Source organism: Oncorhynchus gorbuscha, linkage group LG24 (genome assembly GCF_021184085.1).
Source record: "Oncorhynchus gorbuscha isolate QuinsamMale2020 ecotype Even-year linkage group LG24, OgorEven_v1.0, whole genome shotgun sequence".
Taxonomy (NCBI): Eukaryota; Metazoa; Chordata; class Actinopteri; order Salmoniformes; family Salmonidae; genus Oncorhynchus; species Oncorhynchus gorbuscha.
The window spans coordinates 10,529,759-10,552,166 of NC_060196.1; the positions used below are offsets into that span (position 1 = coordinate 10,529,759).

Below are 22,408 nucleotides of genomic sequence, written 5' to 3' on the forward strand. Positions count from 1 at the left end.
ACTATTTACCTTACTGAGGTGATGTAAATTGAATAAAGTAATTATATTGTATTGTATTTGATTCTACTCTGTTCTTGCTGACACACTTATTTCTAAACAGGTCTGCTCTCAGATCAAAAGATAACGATAGTACCGTTTTTCATTTAGCCACACCCTATGAGCTATGACTCCACCCAATAACATAATTTCTCTTCAGTGTAAACGGAAATGTAAAGTGACCAAGAACAATTACCACCATAGGTTGTTATTTAGACGTTTCTTAAAACCCTGGAACTCAAACTATGACTCATTTAACTGCACAGCATCACATACTTAGGTAGTGTTTAATTCGCGTTGAGGACTTGGTTGATAGATGTTATTTAGGTAACGTTAGCTACCTAGCTGCTAACAATGGCTGACTGTATGGTTTTTCACACTGAAATAGCCTCCATTATGGAGGTTCTAGCGAATGCAGCCGTGGCTGACATCTGCAAACTCGTAGACGACGACTATGCAGTGTTTCGTTTGGAAATTTCTCAAAGCCAGAAAGAAAACAGGGTATTGCGGAGGAAACTACAGCTACTCGAACTGAAGGTGGCACGGGAGCGCGTCCTCGCCAGTCGTCCCAGTAGTGTCAAGATCCTCGACCGATACAGAGGAATGGCAAAAGGTACATTTAGCAGAAGGCCAAGGCTTAGCGGCCTGTCGCCCGTTTCCCCCCTGTACATGTGTTCAGATGTGTTACCCAGAATTGGGTCATGATCCGTTTTTGGATAATATGCAGTAATTCCCCTCATTACTTAACTATATTGCACGAAGACACAATGTCATATTATAACCAGATAATTTATTTACTGCATTCCTATTATTTACTCAATGAAAACAATAGGATGCATGGAACATAATCAGTCTATAAATAGTTTATCAATAAATTATGCAAATTGTTAACTTATCCTTGTCAATTCTAGACATTTGTCAACTGTCAATAGTGTACAGTATAGCATTGACAGTAGCTAACCTAACCAGCTCTTCTACCCCAATCACTCTCTCGGGTGAAGGACAGCTCCCTGGAGGCCACAGGAGCTTTGTGAAGCCAGCAGGACACAATACATGGATAGATGACCAACCAGATACTGTTGATGAGGGGAGTGGAACCTCAACCCAGCACATTATCGTGATAGAGGTTAGTGTAATAGTGTTATATCAAATGTGACCAGTTTATTTCAGAAAGGCTCCCCTCAGCAGTAATTTGCTTACATCCTAATTGTTCTGCCATAGGAGATGTTGTGAGACTTCCCTACAATAATGTTATCCAATGCTTGTGTCAGTCTGCAGATGCAGAGGATGCAGGTCCTGGGGTCAAGCAGCACAGGTCTGAAGGAGAGGACCCAATGCAAAGTGGAGACATCCAGACTGGAGTGGCTGGTGCGCCCTATGAAGCCATGGAGGACCCCACCACCTCTGCGCCCCAGCCCAGGACCCAACACAGCATCACGGAGGTCAGTGGAAGGCCCGACGCCGTCCTCAAATCAGAGACAGACACCAAGCCTTTAACTGTAACACAAAGGCTCTTACACAGAGGATCTGACCACATATCAGACACAGAGAGACTGGGGCAGGGGCCACTGGGCTGTCCTCCTGCTTCAGGCTCAGAGTATTTACCGGTATTTCACCAGAGCCAGAGGATGGTTCATTCCCGTGGGGATGGCTATGGTCACACGTTAGACACTGGCGGTGATGATCCATCTTGTTCTTACACTACAGAGATGGACCCTGGCAACATGCCTTTGGGTTTAGAGACACAGACTGATCTGTCTAGAGGGGACTGGAACCAGTACAGTAGTAGTCTAGACTCTGAAGGCTGCCTAGATAAGAAAGGGGAGGTTATAGTCGTAGATGAGGTGACTGTGAAAATGGAGGGCGACGCTCCTCTGATATGGAATGCAAACAAGACTCACTTAGGAGAAGGACACTCTCAGGGCAACACCAGGGACTTTTTAGAGACAAAAATAAATGTTGCGACCCACTCCCCTTTGCACGCGTTCAGGGATGGCAACTCAGTGTCCACATCGATGGCACCTTCCAATTCACATGGCCGCATCCTTTTTAATCAGGTATTGAACTCAAACCACAGGGCTATAGCCCAGTCTCAGGGAGGGGGAGCCACATCAGGCAATAGTAAAGAGAAACGGTTCTTCTGCATGTTCTGTAACAAAGGCTTCAGCTGCCCCCAGAAGGTGGAGATCCACCAGAGGGTCCACACAGGGGGGAAGTCCTTCAGCTGTACCCAGTGTCAAATGCGCTTCGCCCAGGCTCGTGGCCTGAAGAGGCACCAAAGGGTCCACACAGGGGTGAAACCCTACAGCTGCCCCCAGTGTGAGAAGAGGTTCTCCCGCCAGGACCATCTGAAGATGCACCTGAAGGTCCACACAGGAGAGAAGCCGTTCGCCTGTACGCACTGCGGGAAGAGGTTCTCAGAGAGGAGATACCTCAATATACACCAGCAGAAAAATCATTCCACTGGATAGCTTAGATCAAACCCTGCATTAAAGACGAAGATTCATTTTTATTGTTGTCAGTACAAACAATCTACAGATGCATTTGGAATAACGAGAGTTAAGCCCAGTTCAGATGCAACAGCCGACATGAGACAAGATAAAACTAGCCAGTTTTAGAATGTTATGTTGTACAACAGCTGACTAAAGAGGAGGCATTCAGATCAAGAAGATGAGATGTGCAGTTGAGAGCGTTTCCACGGTAATGGTGCCTCTACAATGACATGATGCAACAAAGTTCGGAATAACGGCGGTGCTATTTATATCTTATTTCACTGTGGGAAAGGGCCCTCAATACATGTCATGTTGATATGATTTTTGGTTTGCTTCCATATGGCTGTTTTCACATTTTCCTCCGGGGATCATAAGGAAAAATAATCTAAAACAATTGCCATGTGTATTTACAATCCCCTTCTCCAAACGGATTACTCATTGACCTAGCTCTTACCAATAGCTCTTATCAATTTATAAATTACAGTGCATGGAAAATGATGTTATTTCTATCAGAAAAAATTAAGTAGAGACTTTTTCCACTTGGAATATGGCAGGTTGGCTTGACCTTGTGCATGGTTTCCTCGTGCGTAAAGGTGGGGGAATTAAGTCACGGTCAGAATACTGCGTATCTAGATACATCTCCTTCACACCTTCATTTATTCGAGCTTCACCTCAAACAAATAGTGGTTGAATGGCATGCTGTTCTAATGTTTAGGTTCAAGGTCAGAATACGCATAAAGAGAAAAGCGCATTAAAAGTGAATTATGTTCCATTTACGCACTCTTAAATTGGGTCAGAATCGAGGCCATAATAACTTGTCAGATAGGCTAGCTAGCTCCTTAAGATCGTTCTGTCTCATCTTATGTATCTGATCTGAGTTTAACAGATTTCAGTGTTGAATATTCCTGGGTGGAATATTGCATCCAGACATTGTGGGATATACAGTTGCTAGTGAAAGTCTACACATCCCTTGCACAGTCTTCCCATTTTGCTGTCTTCAAATTAAATCTAAAAAGGGATTACATGAGTTTCTTTCCTACCCATCTACACAACCTACTCCACATTTTCAAAATGAAATAAGAATTATAGATAATTTCCCAAATGTATAAAAAATTGAAAAATGACCATGTCTTGATTGCGTATGTCTTCACAACCCAGAGTTAATACTTGGTGGAAGCACTTTTGGCAGCCAGTACAGCAGTGAATCATTTTGAATAAGATTCTACCAACTTTGCACAACTCTTAGGAACCAAAATTGCACAACTCTTGGTCAAAATTGCTCAAGCTCAGTAAATTTGGTTGGGAATCATTGACAGTGAGTAATATTCAAACCTTGTCTCTGAATTTCAAGCAGATTAGTTCAGGACTGAGACTGGACTACTCAGGAATACTCAACACCTCTTGGAAAGCTATTCTGCTGTGTCTTTTGGCATTAAATGTGTATAATTGTCCTGCTGAACAATAAAACACTATCCCAGAGTTAGGTTTTCCGAAGACTGACGGGGGACTTCCTCTAACCTTTTACCTGGGCTTTGCTCCTTTCATATTTCTTTTGATCCTGACAAAGTCTCCAGTCCCTGCCGGTGACAAGCATACCCATAACATAATGCTGCCACACTATGTTCTATAATCTTTCTTTCACTTTGAAAATGTGGAGTAGATTGTGTAGATCAGTAGGAAAACCATTCAAATTAATACTGTATGTATACAATGCAAGAGGTGGATAGACTTCACCAGGCACTTTATAAGGCATATATAAGCCTGAAAATACAGTTACATATTGTGTTTGTACTGTGTAAGCTATATGTTGTTCACAAGTGCCTATTTTCATCACTTCCATTCAACTACTTAATTATTTTCTAAGACACTTTTAATAGGAAAATTAATGCATTTGATCAAGTTCATGCAGATTTTTTGTATGTATGGTTTTCATATGGTGTATTTAAAGATGCAAAATGCAGAAATCACTCTTCCATTTCCTGGTTGCTAAAATTCTAATAGTTTTTGACAAAGCAAGTAGACATTGTGTAGAGAATCATTGTACCATCTAAACTGCTGTGAAATATGTTTTCCATATCCAAAAATGTTGTATTTTCAGCTTTTTAAAGCTGGTGTAAAATATGCTAAGATGAAACTTAAAAAGGGGAAGCATAGAAAATGTTCATATAGAACATATCTACTACTTCTTAGACTTATAGACAGACCTATAACTCACATTTCTATGTGAATTTTGTCAGGTTGCCCAAAAAGTTACATATTGCAGCTTTCAAACTTGTTTATGTTTAATAAAAACAGAATAAAAAGTCCCATTTTACGACTTTCATTGAGACTTTCTTTAGTACACTTCACATCCGATCTCACCCTATTCTGCATACACACAACAGTGCTTTATAACCATTATAGACTTACTAAATATACCTACAAAAACCCACACATGAACACCTACTGTACACGTCAAAACACACTGAACAAAAATATAAACTCTACATGTAAAGTGTTGGTCCTATGTTTCATTTCTATATACACAAATCTGTTTACACCCCTATTAGTGAGCATTTCTATTTAGCCAAGATAATCCATCCACCTGACAGGTGTGGCAAATCAAGAAGTTGATTAAACAGTGTAATCATTACACACGTGCAACTTATGCTGGGGGCAATAAAAGGCCACTTTAAAATGTGCAGTTTTGTCACAACATAATACCACAGATGTCTCAAATTTTTAGTGAGCGAGCAAATGGCATGCTGACTGCAGGAATGTCCACCAGAGCTTTTACCAGAGAATCTAATGTTAATTTCTCTACCATAAACTGCCTCCAACTTCGTTTTAGAGAATTTGGTAGTACATCTAATCAGCTTCACAGCTATAGACCACGTCAGCCTAGGAGTATTTCTGTCTGTAATAAAACCCTTTTGTGGGGAAAAACTCATTCTGATTGGCTGGGCCTGGCTGCCAAGTGGGTGGGCCTATGCCCTCCAAGGCCCACCCATGGCTGCACCCCTGTCCAGTCATTTGAAATCAATAGATTGGGGCCTAGTTAATTTATTTCAGTTGATTGATTTCCTTGTATGAACGGCAAAATCTTTGAAAATGTTGAGTATTGTGTTTATATTTTTGTATCGTTTAGTTGGGTTTGGCTGATGACGACTTTTGACCTATCATAGGCGACTAATATTTACCAACAACATCATATTCATGTCCACCATGATGGGCTTAACAACAATTAAGTCATTCTGTAACTACAGTATATGACTCAAACATAGTGGGGATGGGTAAACACTCCATGTTGAAAGTGTGTTTATTATCTGTGTGTACATACCTGAGGGAGTGTATGTCTCTCCTCTTCCAGGAGGAGGAGGAGGGTCCAGAGGTGCTGCTGGTGAAGGAGGAGGGGTGTGAGGAGGGTCTGGGGAACCCCGAGGGGACCATGGTCATGGAGGAAAACCAGACTGCACCTCGTCCTCAACCCACAGAGGAACCAGCTGAGCAGCACAGGACCACACACAGTCTCACTGAGGTGAGTCCACTGTAAACTACTGTCTGAATGGTATTAGGTCAGGACCCGTATCCTCAAAGCCTCTCAGAGTAGGAGTGTTGATCTAGGATCATTTTTTCTTTTTAGATTATAATGAATGACAATGTAGACAAGTGGGGACCTGATCTTCGATCAGCACTTCTACTCCGATACTCTTTGTGGATACGGGCTCAGGTCTTGATTCATTTTGTATGGAACCATGCTTTTGAGTTATCAAATCATTAAGTAGTATCAAGTGATCAAATCAACTATCATGTTTGCATAGTACTCATAGTAATCCCCATAGTAGGGTGCTCATATCAGATTTCTTGATCCAACATCCTCTCACTCTGTATCTCTTACAGTCAGTAGACATGGAGGATGGGAAGCCTGATCTGCTGCTGGTCAAAGAGGAGACAATAGAAGACGGACCAGAGAGCATTGATCTGCTGAGTGGACTAAAGATGGGGGAGCAAGGTAAGGGAGAAATACATATAGCACATTGAATAGTGATGCGCCATTTTTTTCTTCTTCATTCAATACATCAAATGAAATCAATACAACTTATGTTTGCATATAAAAACACACACACTGTATGAACTTTACCAGGTAATTGACAAAAAAAACCTTTATATGTAGAGTTCTCTGTCATGTTTGTAAAGTCTATTTTCTAAACTCTTCCTGCAGGTGGTTGGCTGGAGGCTAACAGAGGAGACTGGGCGACCATCTTGGATTACCAGACCCAGACCGGTGCAGCCAAGGGCCTAAGGGACAACATCACTGAGCAGGCCAGGACCAGAGGTGACATAGTGGAGGTCAGTGGATGGGACAGCGTCTTGAACTCTGGGCTGGGGAACAACACTGTTAACCAGAAACAGATTGTCGAACACAAAACAACAACCAAACTTAGTCTCCATGACAACAGACTGGCTGAGACCAGGGCGAGGCATTGCTTTGGTCTGCAGGGACGGGAAGGTGTCGGTATGGGGCGGGAGAGAACACACACAGACTTGGCCAGCGATGCTCCGTCCTGCTCCTATAGTTGTGATTCAGAGAGACTGATGACTCCTCAGGTTAACCCCCTAACAGGTGCTGCCTTCAGCCTGCCTCCTATAGGATCTATCAACTGGAACATGGACCCTGTGACAACACAGACACTACCTGGCCTTCATCCTCCTCACACTCTCCTTATGTTAAACCAAACATCAGGCAATGCCAGTTCCTCAACACTAAATGGCTACACAAGCCCATTGACAAATGACAGTAGTAGAGACAGAATCAGTAAAGGTGGCAACGCCATAGAGAAGCGCTTCACGTGTTCATTCTGTGGGAAAGCCTTCAGTTTCCCCCAACAGGTGGAGATCCACCAGAGGATGCACACGGGGGAGAAACCATATGGCTGCCACCTGTGCCGGGCCACTTTCTCCCAATCGTCCAGTCTGAATAGGCACCAAAGAGTCCACACAGGGGAGAAACCCTTCAGCTGTAACCAGTGTAACATGCGCTTCGCCCATGCTGGCAACCTGAAGAGACACCAGAGGGTCCACACAGAGGAGAAACAATACAGCTGACCCCAGTGTGAGAAGAGATTCTCCTGCTAGCAGCAGCTGAAGATGCACTTGAAGATCCACACGGGAGAGAGGTGGTTCGCACTGCAGGAGGAGGATTTTTAGAAAGGAGTTACCTCAGGATACACCTGCAGAAAAACCATTTCACTCTATAACATAGAAAGTAACTATTCCTCTTAATCGAGACTGCGATGCATTAAAAACAAACATCAATTGTCATTATTGTCAGTAGAAAATATATTTTTGATTTGACCTTTTTTTTAACAGGGAGTCAACATTGAGACCAGGGTCTCTTTCACAAGGGAGCCCTGCATATACAATGAATAGGACTAAATAAAATCAGATACAATGTAAAAGAAAGAAATATGGCACAACACAAATGTTCAAGAAAAACAGTTACATTCCTCTGTAAGAATTGCCGAACAGACCAGAACATCCAATTGTAATGTATTTTGTAGTTGGTTCCATCAATGAGGTGCATTTAAAACTAAAAGTGGAGATCCGAGGAACCTCAAGAGTTAACCAACCCTGTAAACGGGTTTGGGATCTCATGTTTTTATACTTCAACAATGAAGTTAGGTAAGTTGGAAACTTGTATAGTAAAGCTTTGTAACAAAAAGAGACTTTCATGAGGACCAGTCAACCTTTTGATACAGGATGCAGTGGTGAGTATTACACAGATGCATTTGGAATTACTAGAGTAACAGATGTGTTGAATATTCCTGGGTAGTCTATATTGTATCCAGACATGTTGTGATATATAAAGGCATATACAATGCCTTCAGAAAGTATCCACACCTCTGGACTTTTTACACATTTTATTGTGTTCGAGCCTGAATTTACATGTTTTATTTGTTTGTCACTGGCCTACACACGATGCCCCATAATGTCAAAGTGAAAATGTTTTTAGAAATGTTGACAAATTAATTAAAAAATGAAAAGCTGAAACATTTTTAGTCAAAAGTATTCCACCAGTAAATACATTCAGGAGTAAAAATGAGCTTAACAAGTCACATAATAAGTTGCATGGACTCACTCTGTGTGCAATAATAGTGTTTTACAATTATCTCCAAGGGTCCTTCAGGCGAGAAATGAATTTCAAACACAGATTAGATTCATCTACAAAGACCAAGGAGGTTTCCAATGACTCGCAAAGAAGGGCACCTATTGGTAGATGGGTAAAAAGAAAAAAGCAGACATTGTATATCCCTTTGAGCATGGTGAAGTTATTGATTACACTTTGGATGGTGTATCAATACACTAAAGTAATTCTGCAAGAAATGTGGCAAAGCAATACATTTTTTGTCCTAAATACAAAGTGTTATGTTTGGGGCAAATCCAATACAAGACATTACTGAGTACAACTCTCCACATTTTCAAGCATATAGGTGGCTGCATCATGTTATGGTTATGCTTGTAATCGTTAATTATTGCAGTGTTTTTCAGGATAAAAATGAAACGGAATGGAACTAAATCCAAGAGGAAAACCTGGTTCAGTCTGCTTTCCACCAGACACTGGGAGGAATTCACCTTTGCAGGACAGTAACCTAAAACACAAGGCCAAATATACACTGGAGTTGCTTACCAAGAAGACAGTGAATTTTCCTGAGTGGCTGAGTTACAGTTTTGACTTACATCTACTTGAGAATCTATGGCAAGACCTGAAAATTGTTATCTAGAGTCTCATCTGAATTCCATGTCAGAAGAGCATAGCCCTCCACTTTCACAGTCACCTCATCTATGACCAGACCCTCCCTTTCCTTATCTAGGCACCCTTCAGAGTATACTGTACCGGTTCCAGTCCCCTCTCATTGGATTAGATTACAGTGCCTTCAGAAAGTATTCATACCCCTTGACTTATTCCACATGTTGTTGTGTTACAGCTGAATTAAAAATGGATTAAAAACATTTTATCATCCATCTACACACAAAACCCCATAATGACAAAGTGAAAACGGGTTTATTGAAATTTTATTGAAAATTAAGTACATAAATGTATAATTTATGTAATTATTCACACCCGAGTCAATACTTTGTAGAAACACTGTTGGTTGCGATTACAGCTGTGAATCTTTCTGGGTACGTTTCCAAGAGCTTTCTAAACCTGCATATTATTTTCAAACTTCATCAAGTTCTATCAAATTACTTGTTCATCATTTTTAGGTCTTGCCATAGATTCTCAAGCCGATTTAAGTCAAAACTGTAACTCGGTCACTCAAGAAAACTCACTGTCTTCTTGGTAAGCAACTCCAGTGTAGATTTGGCCTTGTGTTTAAAAAAAAGATTTTACCAGATATTGTTCATCCTGATCAGACAGGTTTTTTACATGGACGATATATTGGAGATAATATACGACAATTACTTGAACATTATGAAACATCGAAGATACCAGGTATGATCTTCATAGCAGATTTTGAAAAGACGTTTTATAAAGTACGACTACAATTTATATATAAATGCCTGGATTACATTAATTTTGGTGAATCTCTTATACAATGGGTTAAAGTTAAGTACAGCAACCCCAGATGTAAAATAGTAAATAATGGTTACTTCTCAGAAAATATTGAGCTTTTTAAGTAAAACAAGGCTGTCCGTTGTCTCCATATCTATTTATTATGGCCATTGAAATGCTAGCTATTAAAATTAGACCCAACAAGAACGGGGGTTAGAAATCCAGGGGATAAAAACAAAATTGTCAATGTGCCGATGATTCTAGTTTTGTCTTAAGTACACAATCTGGATGCCTGCACAGTCTCATTGAAGGTCTTGATCACTTTTCTAGCGTCTCTGGATTAAAACCTAATTACGACAAGTGCACCATATTATGTATTGGATCGTAAAAAAAAATAGTGTTTACACTACCTTGTAGTTTACTAATAAAATGGGCGGATGGTGAAGTAGACATACTTGGTTTTCACATCTAAAAAATATAGTTGAATTTACCACAATTAATTTCAATAGAAAGTTAGCAAAAATAGATACGATTCTGCAACCATGGAGAGGTAAATACTCTATGGAAAAATCACATTGATTAACTCTTTGGTCCTATCACAGTTTACTTCCTTACTAATGGCACTGCCTACTCCAGATGACTCATTTTTTAAATCATATGAGCAACAAAAAAAAGGCTAAGCCAGACCAAATAAAATATGCCTATTTATATAATGAATATGAGTTTGGGGGGCTAAAATTATAAAAAAATTTAAGCTTTAAACCTCTCACTAAAAGCTTCACTAATACATAAATTATACTTAAACCCAAAATGGTTCTCCAGTAGATTATTAAGAAAGGCTCATCCTTTGTTCAAAAATGGCCTTTTTGTCTTTATACAGATTGCAACTTCTCATTTCTGACTAATTGAAAAAGAAATTTTGTTTAACATATCGCCCTTTCTTAAACAAGCCATACAAAGCTGGTTACAATTTCAGTTTTATCCTCCAGAAAATATAGAATATTACAACAAATGTTATGGTTATACCCAAATATACTGATTAATAAAAAAATGGTTGAAAGGGTATTATATTTAGGGTATTATATTTATTAATTATATTATGAATAGATATATATTATGAATAGAAACTGAGGAGTTGTGTCACATGACATATGTTATCGAAAATGTATGGGAATATCTGCTCAATCCAAATGTACAACCAACTGAATGCAGCACTACCACAAAAATGGAGGAGGCAAGTGGAAAAGGGAGAAGGTAGGGAACTTGTGTGCCTACCATATATTAAAGATACAAATTGGCTGAAAGGAACTGGCATAAATAGAAACAGCTGCGCCATACAGGTTGCAAAATAAATGGGAGGAGATTTTCGATGTACCAATTCCACCTCACATGGTTTATGAACTGGTACAAAATCTACACTTGATTCAACACTTAGAGTTTTTCAATTTAAATTATTATATAACATACTTGCCACCGACAGAATGCTATATACAGTGGGGCAAAAAAGTATTTAGTCAGCCATCAATTGTGCAAGTTCTCCCACTTAAAAAGATGAGAGGCCTATAATTTTCATCATAGGTACACTTCAACTATGACAGACAAAATGAGAAATTAAATCCAGAAAATCACATTGTAGGATTTTTAATGAATTTATTTGCAAATTATGGATTTTGTGTGTATGGAACATTTCTGATAACTTTTATAACGGCTCATGAAACAAGGGACGTTGTGATATTTTTAATAAAAAAATAAATCTGTTGTCATTTTATTAGATTTTATTTTGTGCCATGAAAAAGTATGTGACTCCTTTAGGATTTTCTCTATTTCCACATATTTTTGATACTGAATACAACACCCAATTCCACTGTGTGAAAAAGTAATCGCCCCCTTATACTCAATAACTGGTTGTGCCACCTTTAGCTGCAATGACTGCAACCAAATGGTTCCTGTAGTTGTTGATCAGTCTCTCATGTCGCTGTGGAGGGATTTTTGACCACTTTTGCATGCAGAACTGCTTTAACTCAGCAACATTTGTTGGTTTTCAAACATTAAATGCTCGTTTCAAGCCTGGCCACAACATCCCAATTGGGATTAGGTCTCGTCTTTGACTAGGCCTTTACCAAACTTCACTTTTGTTGCTTTTTAACCATTTTCATGTAGACTTGATTGTTTGTTTTGGATCATTGTCTTGCTGCATGACCAAGCTGTGCTTCAGCTCAGATGGATGGCCTGACATTCTCCTGTAGAATTATCTGATACAGAGCAGAACTCATGGTTCCTTTCTATTAAGGCAAGTCATCCAGGTCCTGAGGCAGCAAAGCATCCCCAAACCATCACACTGTTTTCCGGACTCTTCTGATCCTTCTTAAATATTGTTCTTCTGTGAATTGTTTTGTATTGTTAGGTACTCTTGGAGCTAGAAACATAAGCATTTCGCTGCACCATCTGCAAAATATGTGTACGTGACCAATAAAATTTGATTCAAAGGTCTTGATTGATTTTGTCTTAAGTGTGGGAACATGCCTATGAATGATCAAACCATTAAAAAGTGTCTAGTAATCAAATCAACTTAACATTTGCATAGTACTCATGGCAATCCTTCATTGCCCAATCAGAAGATGCTCAATTGCAGGGTGCTCAAATCAGCTTTCTTGATCCAACATCCTCTCACTCTGTATCTCTAACAGTCAGTAGACATGGAGGATGGGAAGCCTGATCTGTTGTTGGTCAAAGAGGAGACAGTAGAAGACAGACCAGAGAGCATTGATCTGCTGAGTGGACTAAAGATGGGGGAGAAAAGTAAGGGAGAAATACATATAGACTACATACAGTAATATATTTTCAATGGGAATAATGATGCACCTGGCTATACTTTTCTGTTCATTCATAAAATTAAAAAACATATTTTTACATACAAAAAACACAAACATTATAATGTATTAACTTCACAAGATAATTAACAAAATACTTCATATCTAGAGTTTTCTCTGCCATGTTTGTAAAGTATATTTTCTAACCTCTTCCTGCAGGTGGATGGCTGAAGGCTAACACAGGAGACTGGGAAGCCATCTCTGATTCCCAGACCCAGACCGGTGCAGGCAAGGACCCAGGGGACAACATCACTGAGCAGGCCAGGACCAGAGGTGAAATAGTGGAGGTCAGTGGATGGGACAGCGTCCTCAACTCTGGGCTGGTGAACAACATTGTTGACCACTACCAGAAACAGACAGTCGAACACAAAACAACATCCGAACTCATTCTCCATGACAACAGACTGGCTGAGACGAAGGCGAGACTTAGATTTGGTCTGCGGGGATGGGGAGGTGTCCGTATGCAGCTGGAGAGAACCGATACAGACTCTGCTAGCGATGCTCCATCCTGCTCCTATAGTTGTGATTCAAAAAGACTGATTGCGCCTCAGGTTAACCCCTTAACAGGTGCTGCCTTCAGCCTGCCTTCTATAGGATCTATCAATTGGAACATGGACCCTGCCACAACACAGACACTCCCTGGCTTTCATCCTTCACACACTCTCCTAATGTTAAACCAGACCTCAGACAATGCCAGTGCCTCAACACTAAATGGCTACACAAGCCTATTGACAAATGACAGTAGTAGTAACGCTATCAGCAGATCTGGTGGCAAAGAGAAGCGCTTCCCATGTTCATTCTGTGGGAAAGCATTCAGCTTCCCCAAACAGGTGGAAATCCACCAGAGGATGCACACAGGGGAGAAACCTTTCGGCTGCCACCTGTGTCGGGCGAGTTTCTCCCACTCCTCCAAGCTGAAGAGGCACCAGAGGGTCCACACAGGGGAGAAACCATACAGCTGCCCCCAGTGTGAGAAGAGGTTCTCCCACCAGCACCACTTGAAGAGGCACCTGAAGGTCCACATGGGAGAGAGGCAGTTTGCCTGTATGCACTGAAAATATAGAACTAGTTAGATTGTAATGAATTCTGTTGGATTTCGATGTATAGGAAAGTGGATGATATGAATTAAGGATGATGAGGCGGAGTAGATGATTATGGTGATGGTGTCTGTAAAAATGCTTTGTCCCTTTAGGTTGATACTGCTTTATAGTGAGATAATGACAGTGCCTTAATTCATGTATACGTGACGTGAAGTAGTGAAGCTGTGTGTAATGTAATGTTGAACCTTTTCCAAAGTATTCAAATGAATGTTATCATTTATCGTTTTGTGCAATAAAAGTAATGTAGTTCACAGTTGACTATATGACCATTTTGTTTAAATTAAATACAAAACTGACTCTGTACTAACTGACTAGTCTTTTGTTTGTGTCATTACAGGGACTGAGTTTTACTTATTACTGTCGAACCAAAACGTTTACTTAATTCTTGAATCAAAATGTAAAAAATAGGCCTCCTGAGTGGCGCAGTGCTAGCTGTGCCATTAGAGATCCTGGTTCGAGTCCAGGCTCTGTCGCATGCGGCCGTGACCGGGAGACCCATGGGGCGGTGCACAACTGGCCCAGCGTCGTCCGGGTTAGGGTAGGGTTTGGCCGGCAGGGATGTTCTTGTCCCATCGCGCACTAGCGACTCCTGTGGCGGCCCGGGCACAATGCACGCTGACAGATCGCCAGGTGTACGGTGTTTTCCCCGACACATTGGTGCGGCTGACTTCCGGGTTAAGCGGGCATTGTGTCAAGAAGCAGTGCGGCTTGGCTGGATTGTGTTTCGGAGGACGCACAGCTCTCGACCTACGCCTCTCCTGAGTTGCAGTGATGGGACAAGACTGTAACTACCAATTGGATACCACAAAATTAGGGAGAAAAAGGGGTACATTTAATATTTTTTTTAACTTTAAAATAAACTCCAATGGCTTCATAATGTTAGGAACTTGAATCACAGTGGTAGATTGGCTTGACTGTGGTTAAAATGTTATAACATCATGTTTCTGTGTGTACAGCAAAGAATTTCTTATATAAATCTTCATATTCTCTTCTGTGCAATTTGTGTTTACAGTCTGCAGTACGAGACGTATGTGGCAGGGTCTACAGACAATCACGGATTACAAAGGGAAAACCAGCCTCGTCGCGGTCACCGACATCTTGCTCCCAGACGAGCTAAACACCTGGTGGGGATCATATTTCCGAATTTCCTGAGTGACCTCTTAGGGTGAAAGAGGTTGAGGTGTCAAGGATCTGGGCTGTACAGCAAATCTCCTATGTGGAGGCAGTGAAGAAAGTTGAAGGGGCAAGTTCTGAAGAAGATATTGCAGTGGATGCACCTCAACCAGTTGCAAATGTTATACGTCAATCTGGATACAAATATTGTGAATAAGGTGTATTTTGTAGCATTTATAGCTACAGTTGTTAACTGCACAAGTGTCCAAGAAGCTGGACATCATTATATCTGTAGCCAAGAAGATTTTGGTCCTCCAAGACTTAATGGCAGAAGCACTGCAAGGACTACTGTCGCCAGGAAATGTCCCGCCCTCACAGGATCATTCTGAGCTTGTGTAGCGACATGGTTAGAACAGAAAAGCAGGCTGATTTAGTTTAACATTTCGTTTTTGATAGTTTGTATGGAATTTTTTTATATGTATTTTTTACACCACATTTTTTGGGAGGTGACTTTATTATCCACGTGTACAGTAGGTGGCGGAATGCACATATAATTGTTGCAAACGCCATTATACCAAAGAAGAAGAAACAAGTGAAGTGACCAACAACCATTTCCACGTTATCGGTTTTTATTTAGACATTTATTCACACCATGGAACTCAAAGTATGACAAATTGAACAGCACAGTATCACATATGTACCCCAGGTAGTCTTTCATTCGCGTTATAGTCAGGACATTGTCTAGTTAACGCTAGCTGCTAACGTTAGCAAACAATGGCTAACTGTATGGTTTTTCACACTCAAATAGCCTCCATCATGGAGGTTCTAGCGAATGCAGCCGTGGCAGAGATATGTAAACTCGTAGACGACGACTATGCAGTGTTTCGTTTGGAAATAACTCAAAGCCAGAAAGAAAACATGGTATTGCGGAGGAAACTTCTGGAATCGAAGGTGTCACGGGAGCGCGCAGAGAGGACAGTGCGGGAGCGCGTTCTCGCCAGTCGTCCCAGTAGTGTCAAGACCCTCGTCCGATGCAGAGGAATGGCAAGAGGTACATTTAGCAGAAGGCCGAGGATAATTTACTGCATTTCCTATTACTTACTAAATGAAAACATGACAAATGGGAGTGTAGAGAGATACCCAATGGGCTGGACGTTTTTCTTCTCATCATTCATCTTGAAAGAACGTACTGTGTATTAAAATCGTGGAAATCATTGAATCCGCCATCATTAACCAAATGGAAAAAATCGAATGATTATTATTGAAATAGCATGGGCGACCGAGGAAAAACTATTTAAGGCCATGTGGCAAGCACTAGTGATGGAGGTGTGAGAATGCGGATCTGGGCAGAGGAGATGTAGTATGTTTGTATGCGTCTGTAAGTTGTTGTTCATGTGTATGTTTTGTATTTGGTGTTTAAAAAAACTTGAAAATATATATAAACAGTATCAAGAAGTTGTCCATTGAGGTCTGGAGGACTGCACTGAATTTAAAATGTTTCCTTGCTGTCAAAATTAACAAAAAAATGGTTCTCCATCCATCGTTTTTGGATGCTACCTTAATTGATTTAATTGATTATTAGTAAGCTGGACACAAACATGAAACTGTATGAATGTGGGACCATTATCATTTCTACACAGGGTTTAGTAATTTTGAAGTATATTGAGTTTGTAAAAAATAAAAAATAAATACTCAAACCAGGCGCGGGCTGATTGGCCGGTTTACATCCTTGCCAATTCTAGTTAGTGTCAAAACTGCCAATAGTGTACAATATAGCAATGACAGTACCTAACTTAACCTCTTGAGTGTAGGGGGCAGTAATTTTGATGTTTGGATGAAAAAACGTACCCAAATTAAACTGCCTATTTCTCAGGCCCAGACTCTAGAATATGCATATAATTGTCAGATTGGGATAGAAAACACTATAAAGTTTCCAAAACTGTCAAAATATTGTCTGTGAGTATAACAGAACTGATATTGCAGGTGAAAACCTGAGGAAAATCAAACAAGGAAGTGGCCTCTATTTTGAAAGCTCCATGTTCCATAGCCTGCCTTCGCTCCATTTAAAGGGATATCAACCAGATTCCTTTTCCTATGGCTTCCCCATGGTGTGAACAGTCTTTAGACATAGTTTCAGGCTATTATTTTGAAAAATGAGCGAGAAAGATCACATTGCGTCATTGTATGGCTGGGTGCCAGCAGCGTTTTGTATGCGCAACAGCTTGGAGCAGCCATTTTCTCTCTCTCTCCTATTTAAGAAGCTACATTCCCGGTTGATATATTATCGATTAGATATTGTAAAAACAACCTGAGGATTGATTATAAAAAACGTTGGAAATATTTCTACGAACATTACGGATACTATTTGGAATTTTTTTCTGCGATGTCGTGAACCACCTCTTTTGCCCAAATCACTCTCTCAGGTGAAGGGCATCTCACTGGAGGCCACAGGAGCTTTCTGAAGCCAGCGGGACACAATACATGGAGAGATGACCAACCAATCACTGTTGATGAGTGGAGTGGAACCTCAACCCAGCAAGTTATTGTGATAGAGGTTAGTGCAATAGTATTACATCACATCAAATGTTGCCATTTTATTTCAGATTGGCTCCCCTCAGCTATTCACTTGCATACATGTACAGGTTCATGTACATTTGAAGTCGGAAGTAAGACTTCCATTGTTATCCAGTTCAATTCATGTACTGATAATCACCTCATCTCTTCTTGTGGTAGTCTGCAGAGGCTGCAGGTCCTGGGGTCAAGCTGGAGAGGTCTGAAGGAGAGGAGGACCCAAAACACAGCAGAGACATCCAGACTGGATTGGCTGGAGTGCCCCCTGTAGCTACGGAGGACCCCCCCAACACCACTGTGCAGCCTAGGACCCAATGCAGCATAACGGATTTCAATGGAATGCCAAAAGCCATCCTCAAGTCAGAGACAGACACAAAAACTTTAACAGTGCTGGAGCGACTGGGCTGTCCTCCTGCTCCCCGTTCAAAGTATTTACTTCACGGTAACCTGAGCCCGAGGACGGTTCTGTCCCATCAGGACTCGAGTGATGCATTACACACTGGCAATGATCCATCCTGTTCATATGTTACAGAGACAGAGATGATACCTGGTGACATGCCTGTGGGCTTAGATACACAGACTAATCCAATGAGAGGGGACTGGAACCGGTACAGTAGTAGTGTATACTCTGAAGGGCACCTAGATAAGAAAGGGGAGGGTCTGGTCATAGATGAGATGACTGTGAAAGTGGAGGGCGATGCTCCTCTGACATGGAATGCAGATAAGACTCACTTAGGAGGCCAGCCGCAGGTTAACACTAGTGACTTCTTAGACTACAGGGAAAGCTTACAGGCCAATCCAAATGTTGCAACCCACTACCCTTTACACTCGCTCAGGGATCGCGACCCTGTGTTCACATCGATGGCACCTTCCGATTCACACGGACACGTCCTTTTCGATCAGGTATTGAACTCAAACGACAAGACTGGAGTCCAGGCTCAGGGAGGGGGAGCAACATCAGGCGGTAGTAAAGAGAAAAGGTTCCTCTGCATGTTCTGTAACAAAGGCTTCAGCTACCCCCAGAAGGTGGAGATCCACCAGAGGATCCACACAGGGGAAAAACCCTTCAGCTGTAACCAGTGTCACATGCGCTTTGCTCAGGCCGGCACCCTGAAGAGACACCAGAGGGTCCACACAGGGGAGAAACCTTATAGCTGTACCCAGTGTCAAATGCGCTTCGCCCAGGCTTGCAACCTGAAGATGCACTTGAAGGTCCATATGGGAGAAAGGTCTTCTGACGTTTAGATCAAACCCTGCTTTAAAGACAAAGGTGCATTGTCATTGTTGTCAGCAGAAAAGATCCACAGATGTATTTGGAATAACGAGTAACAGATTTCAGTGTTGAATATTCCTGGGTAGAATATTGCATCCAGAATTGTGTGAAATAATAAAGCATATTTAAGTCTAAAATGTCTGTTACATATTGTGTTTGTACTGTGTAGGATATATGATGTTCACAAATGCCTATTTCATTACTTCCACATTTTTGAATGAGAAAAATAATGCAGTTTATCAAGTTCATCCAGATTTTTAGTTGAGGTGTGTGTATGTGTGGTTTTCATATGGTGTATTTAACACTTGTTTTTGTTTAATAAACACAAAATGGGACTTTTCATTCTAAGACTTTCATTGACTCTCTTTAGTATACATCACTGATCTCACTCTATACATACATACCCGACAGTGTTTTATAACCAATATACACTTACTAAATATACCTACACATACCCACACACTAACAAACACTTACTGTACACGTCAAAATAGTTTAATCAGGTTTGTCTGATGACTTTTCACTTATCATCGATGACTCATATTTACCCACAACATCATATTTATGTCCACCAGAATGGGTTTAATGATGATAGGTGTAGCCCTTTCCACTCACAGGCCCTGTCATCCCATCTACTGATTGAAAATGGCAAATGTTTTCATTGATAAGCGTGTAAATTAGAACACAGTGGCTGTACACGACATCAGGGTTCAGGTTCCCCGCTTCCCATCACTGTATGGGTTTTGACTGACAGCCGTTATAAATTTGAGCACCGTGCGCGACAAGATACCCCCACCCCTCTCGCTAATTGGGCTACTTTTGCACATTTGTCTGAGGCAAATATAAATTGAGGACTCGGAAGTGTTCAGAAAGATGAGACGCTGAGGATTATAATAAATACCACTGATGTCATACAAGCAAAGCACACCTGTGAGTCCAAATGTGCACTTCACATTTCATTATTTGAAAACTCATGTAATTTACAGTATCAGCGTTTATGATCGCTATGTTTGATCCACAGATGACATGCGTTATACCCTGGGTTGTCCTGAACACAATGAGCCCGTGTTTGTCGCATTGTGAAGAAATTTAGCCGCGTAACACTCACTTGAATGCACTCATGACTCCATTCTATGTGCACCAAAATTACAATCCGTTCGTCTGAAGTGCCTTTTGAAAGCCTAACGCTGTATGATCATATGGTATCACTTAGCTAGCCATGTTGGCAATAGAATACACTTTCAAATGATGCCCACCTCACCCAGATTGCGATGTATAATGATTGCGTAAACAACAACAGTACATTTACATTTACATTTAAGTCATTTAGCAGACGCTCTTATCCAGAGCGACTTACAAACAGTAATTGTGTGAGGGCGGGGATGCGGGGCTGTGTTACAAACAACAACAAATTGACAAGTGTGCTTGCTTCAATTCATCAATGGCAAAATGCTGAGAAATGTACAGTAAATATAAAATGCACATCAAATTAACAATGTAATGTCTGGATTCAGTCTTGTGTCAGGTGAACTGTTGTGTCCTCACTTTTGGTCTGATAATTTACCATAATCTCCAAAGTGTTCTCTTTCAATTTCTACAATGGTAATGCATGTGTTTTATTTTTGTTATTCTGTTATAGGCCAATTTCAACAAGTGGAAGTCATTCTGTAACGACAGTATAGGACTCAAATGTGGTGAGGATGGGTAAGCACTATGTTGAAAGTGTGTTTATCTGTGTGTGTATATACCTGAGGGAGTGTATGTCTGTGTTATCTGTATCACCTCTCTCTTACAGGAGGAGGAGGGTCCAGAGGTTTTTTATTCCACCTTTATTTAACCAGGTAGGCTAGTTGAGAACAAGTTCTGATTTACAACTGCGACCTGGCCAAGATAAAGCACAGCAGTTCGACACATACAACAGTTACACATGGAATAAACAAACATACGGTCAATAATACAGTAGAAAAAGTCTATATACTCTTTTCCCCGCACATTTGGCATCAAAATGATAATGCATAAGCAGAAAATAATCTTTGATGTTATGGGGCTATTTTTTAGCATACAATATGGTATTTGAATTATTTATTTCATACAGCCATTTTTGCTCATTTTTATGTGGGTGTCAGTCATTTCGGACCCCACTGTAATCTTATTCACACTTAAGACAAAATGAATCAAGACCTGGGCCGTATCCACAAAGTGTCACAGGTCCCCTGTCTACATAGTCTTATTCAATATAAATTAAAAGGCTAAACTGACCCTAGATCAGCACTCCTACTCTGAGAGGCTTTGTGGATACGGGTCCTGACCTAATATCATTCAGACAGTTCACAGTGGGCTTCAGTGAGACTGTGTGTGGTCCTGTGCTGCTCAGGTGGTTCCTCTGTTGGTTCAGGTGTAGACTGGTTACCCTCCATGACCAAGGTCCCCTCAGGGTTCCCCAGACCCTCCTCGCACCCCTCCTCCTTCACCAGCAGCACCTCCTCTTCCTGGAAGAGACAGGTGATACAGATTATACAGACACTCCTTCAGATACGTACACACACACACAATAAACACACTTTCAACATGGGGTGTTCTGTAGTTACAGAATGACTTCATTGGTGTTAAACCCATCATGGTGGATATAAATATGATGTTGGGGTTAAAATAAGTCAGCTATTAAAAGTCAAAAGTCATCGTCAGACAAACCCGACAGTGTTTGTTAGTGTGTAGGCATATTTAGCAAGTGTATAGCTAACTGCCCAAATAAAGGAAACACTTGAGCAAAAGTTTCCCATCATATTGGCTACCAATGCTAAAATAATAGATCAAATTGACATTGAAAGGGGGCTTTCAAAGGAGCATAGGGGGTTTAAAGGGTGTGTGGGTCTCAGTCACCAGATCTCAAACCAATTCTGGAGCGGTACCCGAGAAGGCGTTATACACCACCATCAACAAAACGCTACATTTCTTGCGGAAGAATGGTGTTGCATCCCTCCAATAGACTTCCAGACACATGTTGAATCTATGCCAAGGTGCATTGAAGCTGTTATAGTGGGTCGTGGTGTTTCAATGCCCTATTAAGACAGTTTATGTTGGTGTTTCCTTTATTTTGGCACTTACCTGTATAAATCCAAATCAAATCCAATTTTATTGGTCGCATACACATATTTAGCAGATGTTATTGCGGGTGTAGCAACATGCTTGTGTCCCTAGCTCCAGCAGTGCAGTAATTTCTAACACTTCACAACAAAACACACAGATCTAAAAGTAAAAGAATGGAAATAAGAAATATATAAATATTAGGATGAGCGGAGTCCGGAGTCTAAATGTGATGGGATGTGTTGACATTATGGGCAGTATGTGGATAGAATAGTATGTACAGTACCAGTCAAAAGTTGACACACCAACTCTTTATTTGTATTATTTTCTATATT

General features: G+C 40.9%; 2 protein-coding genes across 3 annotated transcripts; both read left to right on the plus strand.

The window, feature by feature from the left end:
• Nucleotides 1–187: 187 nt before the first annotated feature.
• On the plus strand, nucleotides 188–14,292 carry LOC124012426. Its single transcript, XM_046326028.1, has 8 exons — nucleotides 188–649; nucleotides 1,038–1,162; nucleotides 1,308–1,478; nucleotides 5,878–6,045; nucleotides 6,408–6,519; nucleotides 6,730–6,857; nucleotides 12,750–12,861; nucleotides 13,092–14,292. Exons 1-8 carry the CDS (start codon nucleotides 391–393, stop codon nucleotides 13,985–13,987), a joined length of 1,971 nt encoding a protein of 656 aa, XP_046181984.1. The 5' UTR covers nucleotides 188–390; the 3' UTR covers nucleotides 13,988–14,292.
• A 451-nt stretch (nucleotides 14,293–14,743) lies between these two features.
• Nucleotides 14,744–19,331, plus strand: LOC124012482 (zinc finger protein 7-like). 2 transcript variants are annotated; one of them, XM_046326137.1, is made up of 4 exons: nucleotides 14,744–14,858; nucleotides 15,045–16,196; nucleotides 17,569–17,699; nucleotides 17,879–19,331. In XM_046326137.1, exons 2-4 carry the CDS (start codon nucleotides 15,920–15,922, stop codon nucleotides 18,959–18,961), a joined length of 1,491 nt encoding a protein of 496 aa, XP_046182093.1. In that variant the 5' UTR covers nucleotides 14,744–14,858; nucleotides 15,045–15,919; the 3' UTR covers nucleotides 18,962–19,331. The 2 variants fall into 2 exon arrangements, with proteins under 2 accessions (XP_046182093.1, XP_046182094.1); XM_046326138.1 differs by lacking the exons at nucleotides 14,744–14,858; nucleotides 15,045–16,196 and adding an exon at nucleotides 16,218–16,523.
• The last annotated feature ends 3,077 nt before the right edge of the window (nucleotides 19,332–22,408 follow it).

What these genes read in the sequence shown, in the direction of transcription:
- LOC124012426 (XM_046326028.1), top strand. Translation starts at nt 391, where the DNA reads ATGGCTGACTGTATGGTTTTTCACACTGAAATAGCCTCCATTATGGAG. An exon ending in CCAGAGGTGACATAGTGGAG is followed by an intron (nt 6,858 to 12,749) that starts GTCAGTGGATGG and finishes TATCTCTAACAG; the next exon opens with TCAGTAGACATGGAGGATGG. An exon ending in ACTAAAGATGGGGGAGAAAA is followed by an intron (nt 12,862 to 13,091) that starts GTAAGGGAGAAA and finishes CTCTTCCTGCAG; the next exon opens with GTGGATGGCTGAAGGCTAAC.
- LOC124012482 (XM_046326137.1), top strand. Translation starts at nt 15,920, where the DNA reads ATGGCTAACTGTATGGTTTTTCACACTCAAATAGCCTCCATCATGGAG. An exon ending in ATGCAGAGGAATGGCAAGAG is followed by an intron (nt 16,197 to 17,568) that starts GTACATTTAGCA and finishes TCACTCTCTCAG; the next exon opens with GTGAAGGGCATCTCACTGGA. An exon ending in AGCAAGTTATTGTGATAGAG is followed by an intron (nt 17,700 to 17,878) that starts GTTAGTGCAATA and finishes TTCTTGTGGTAG; the next exon opens with TCTGCAGAGGCTGCAGGTCC.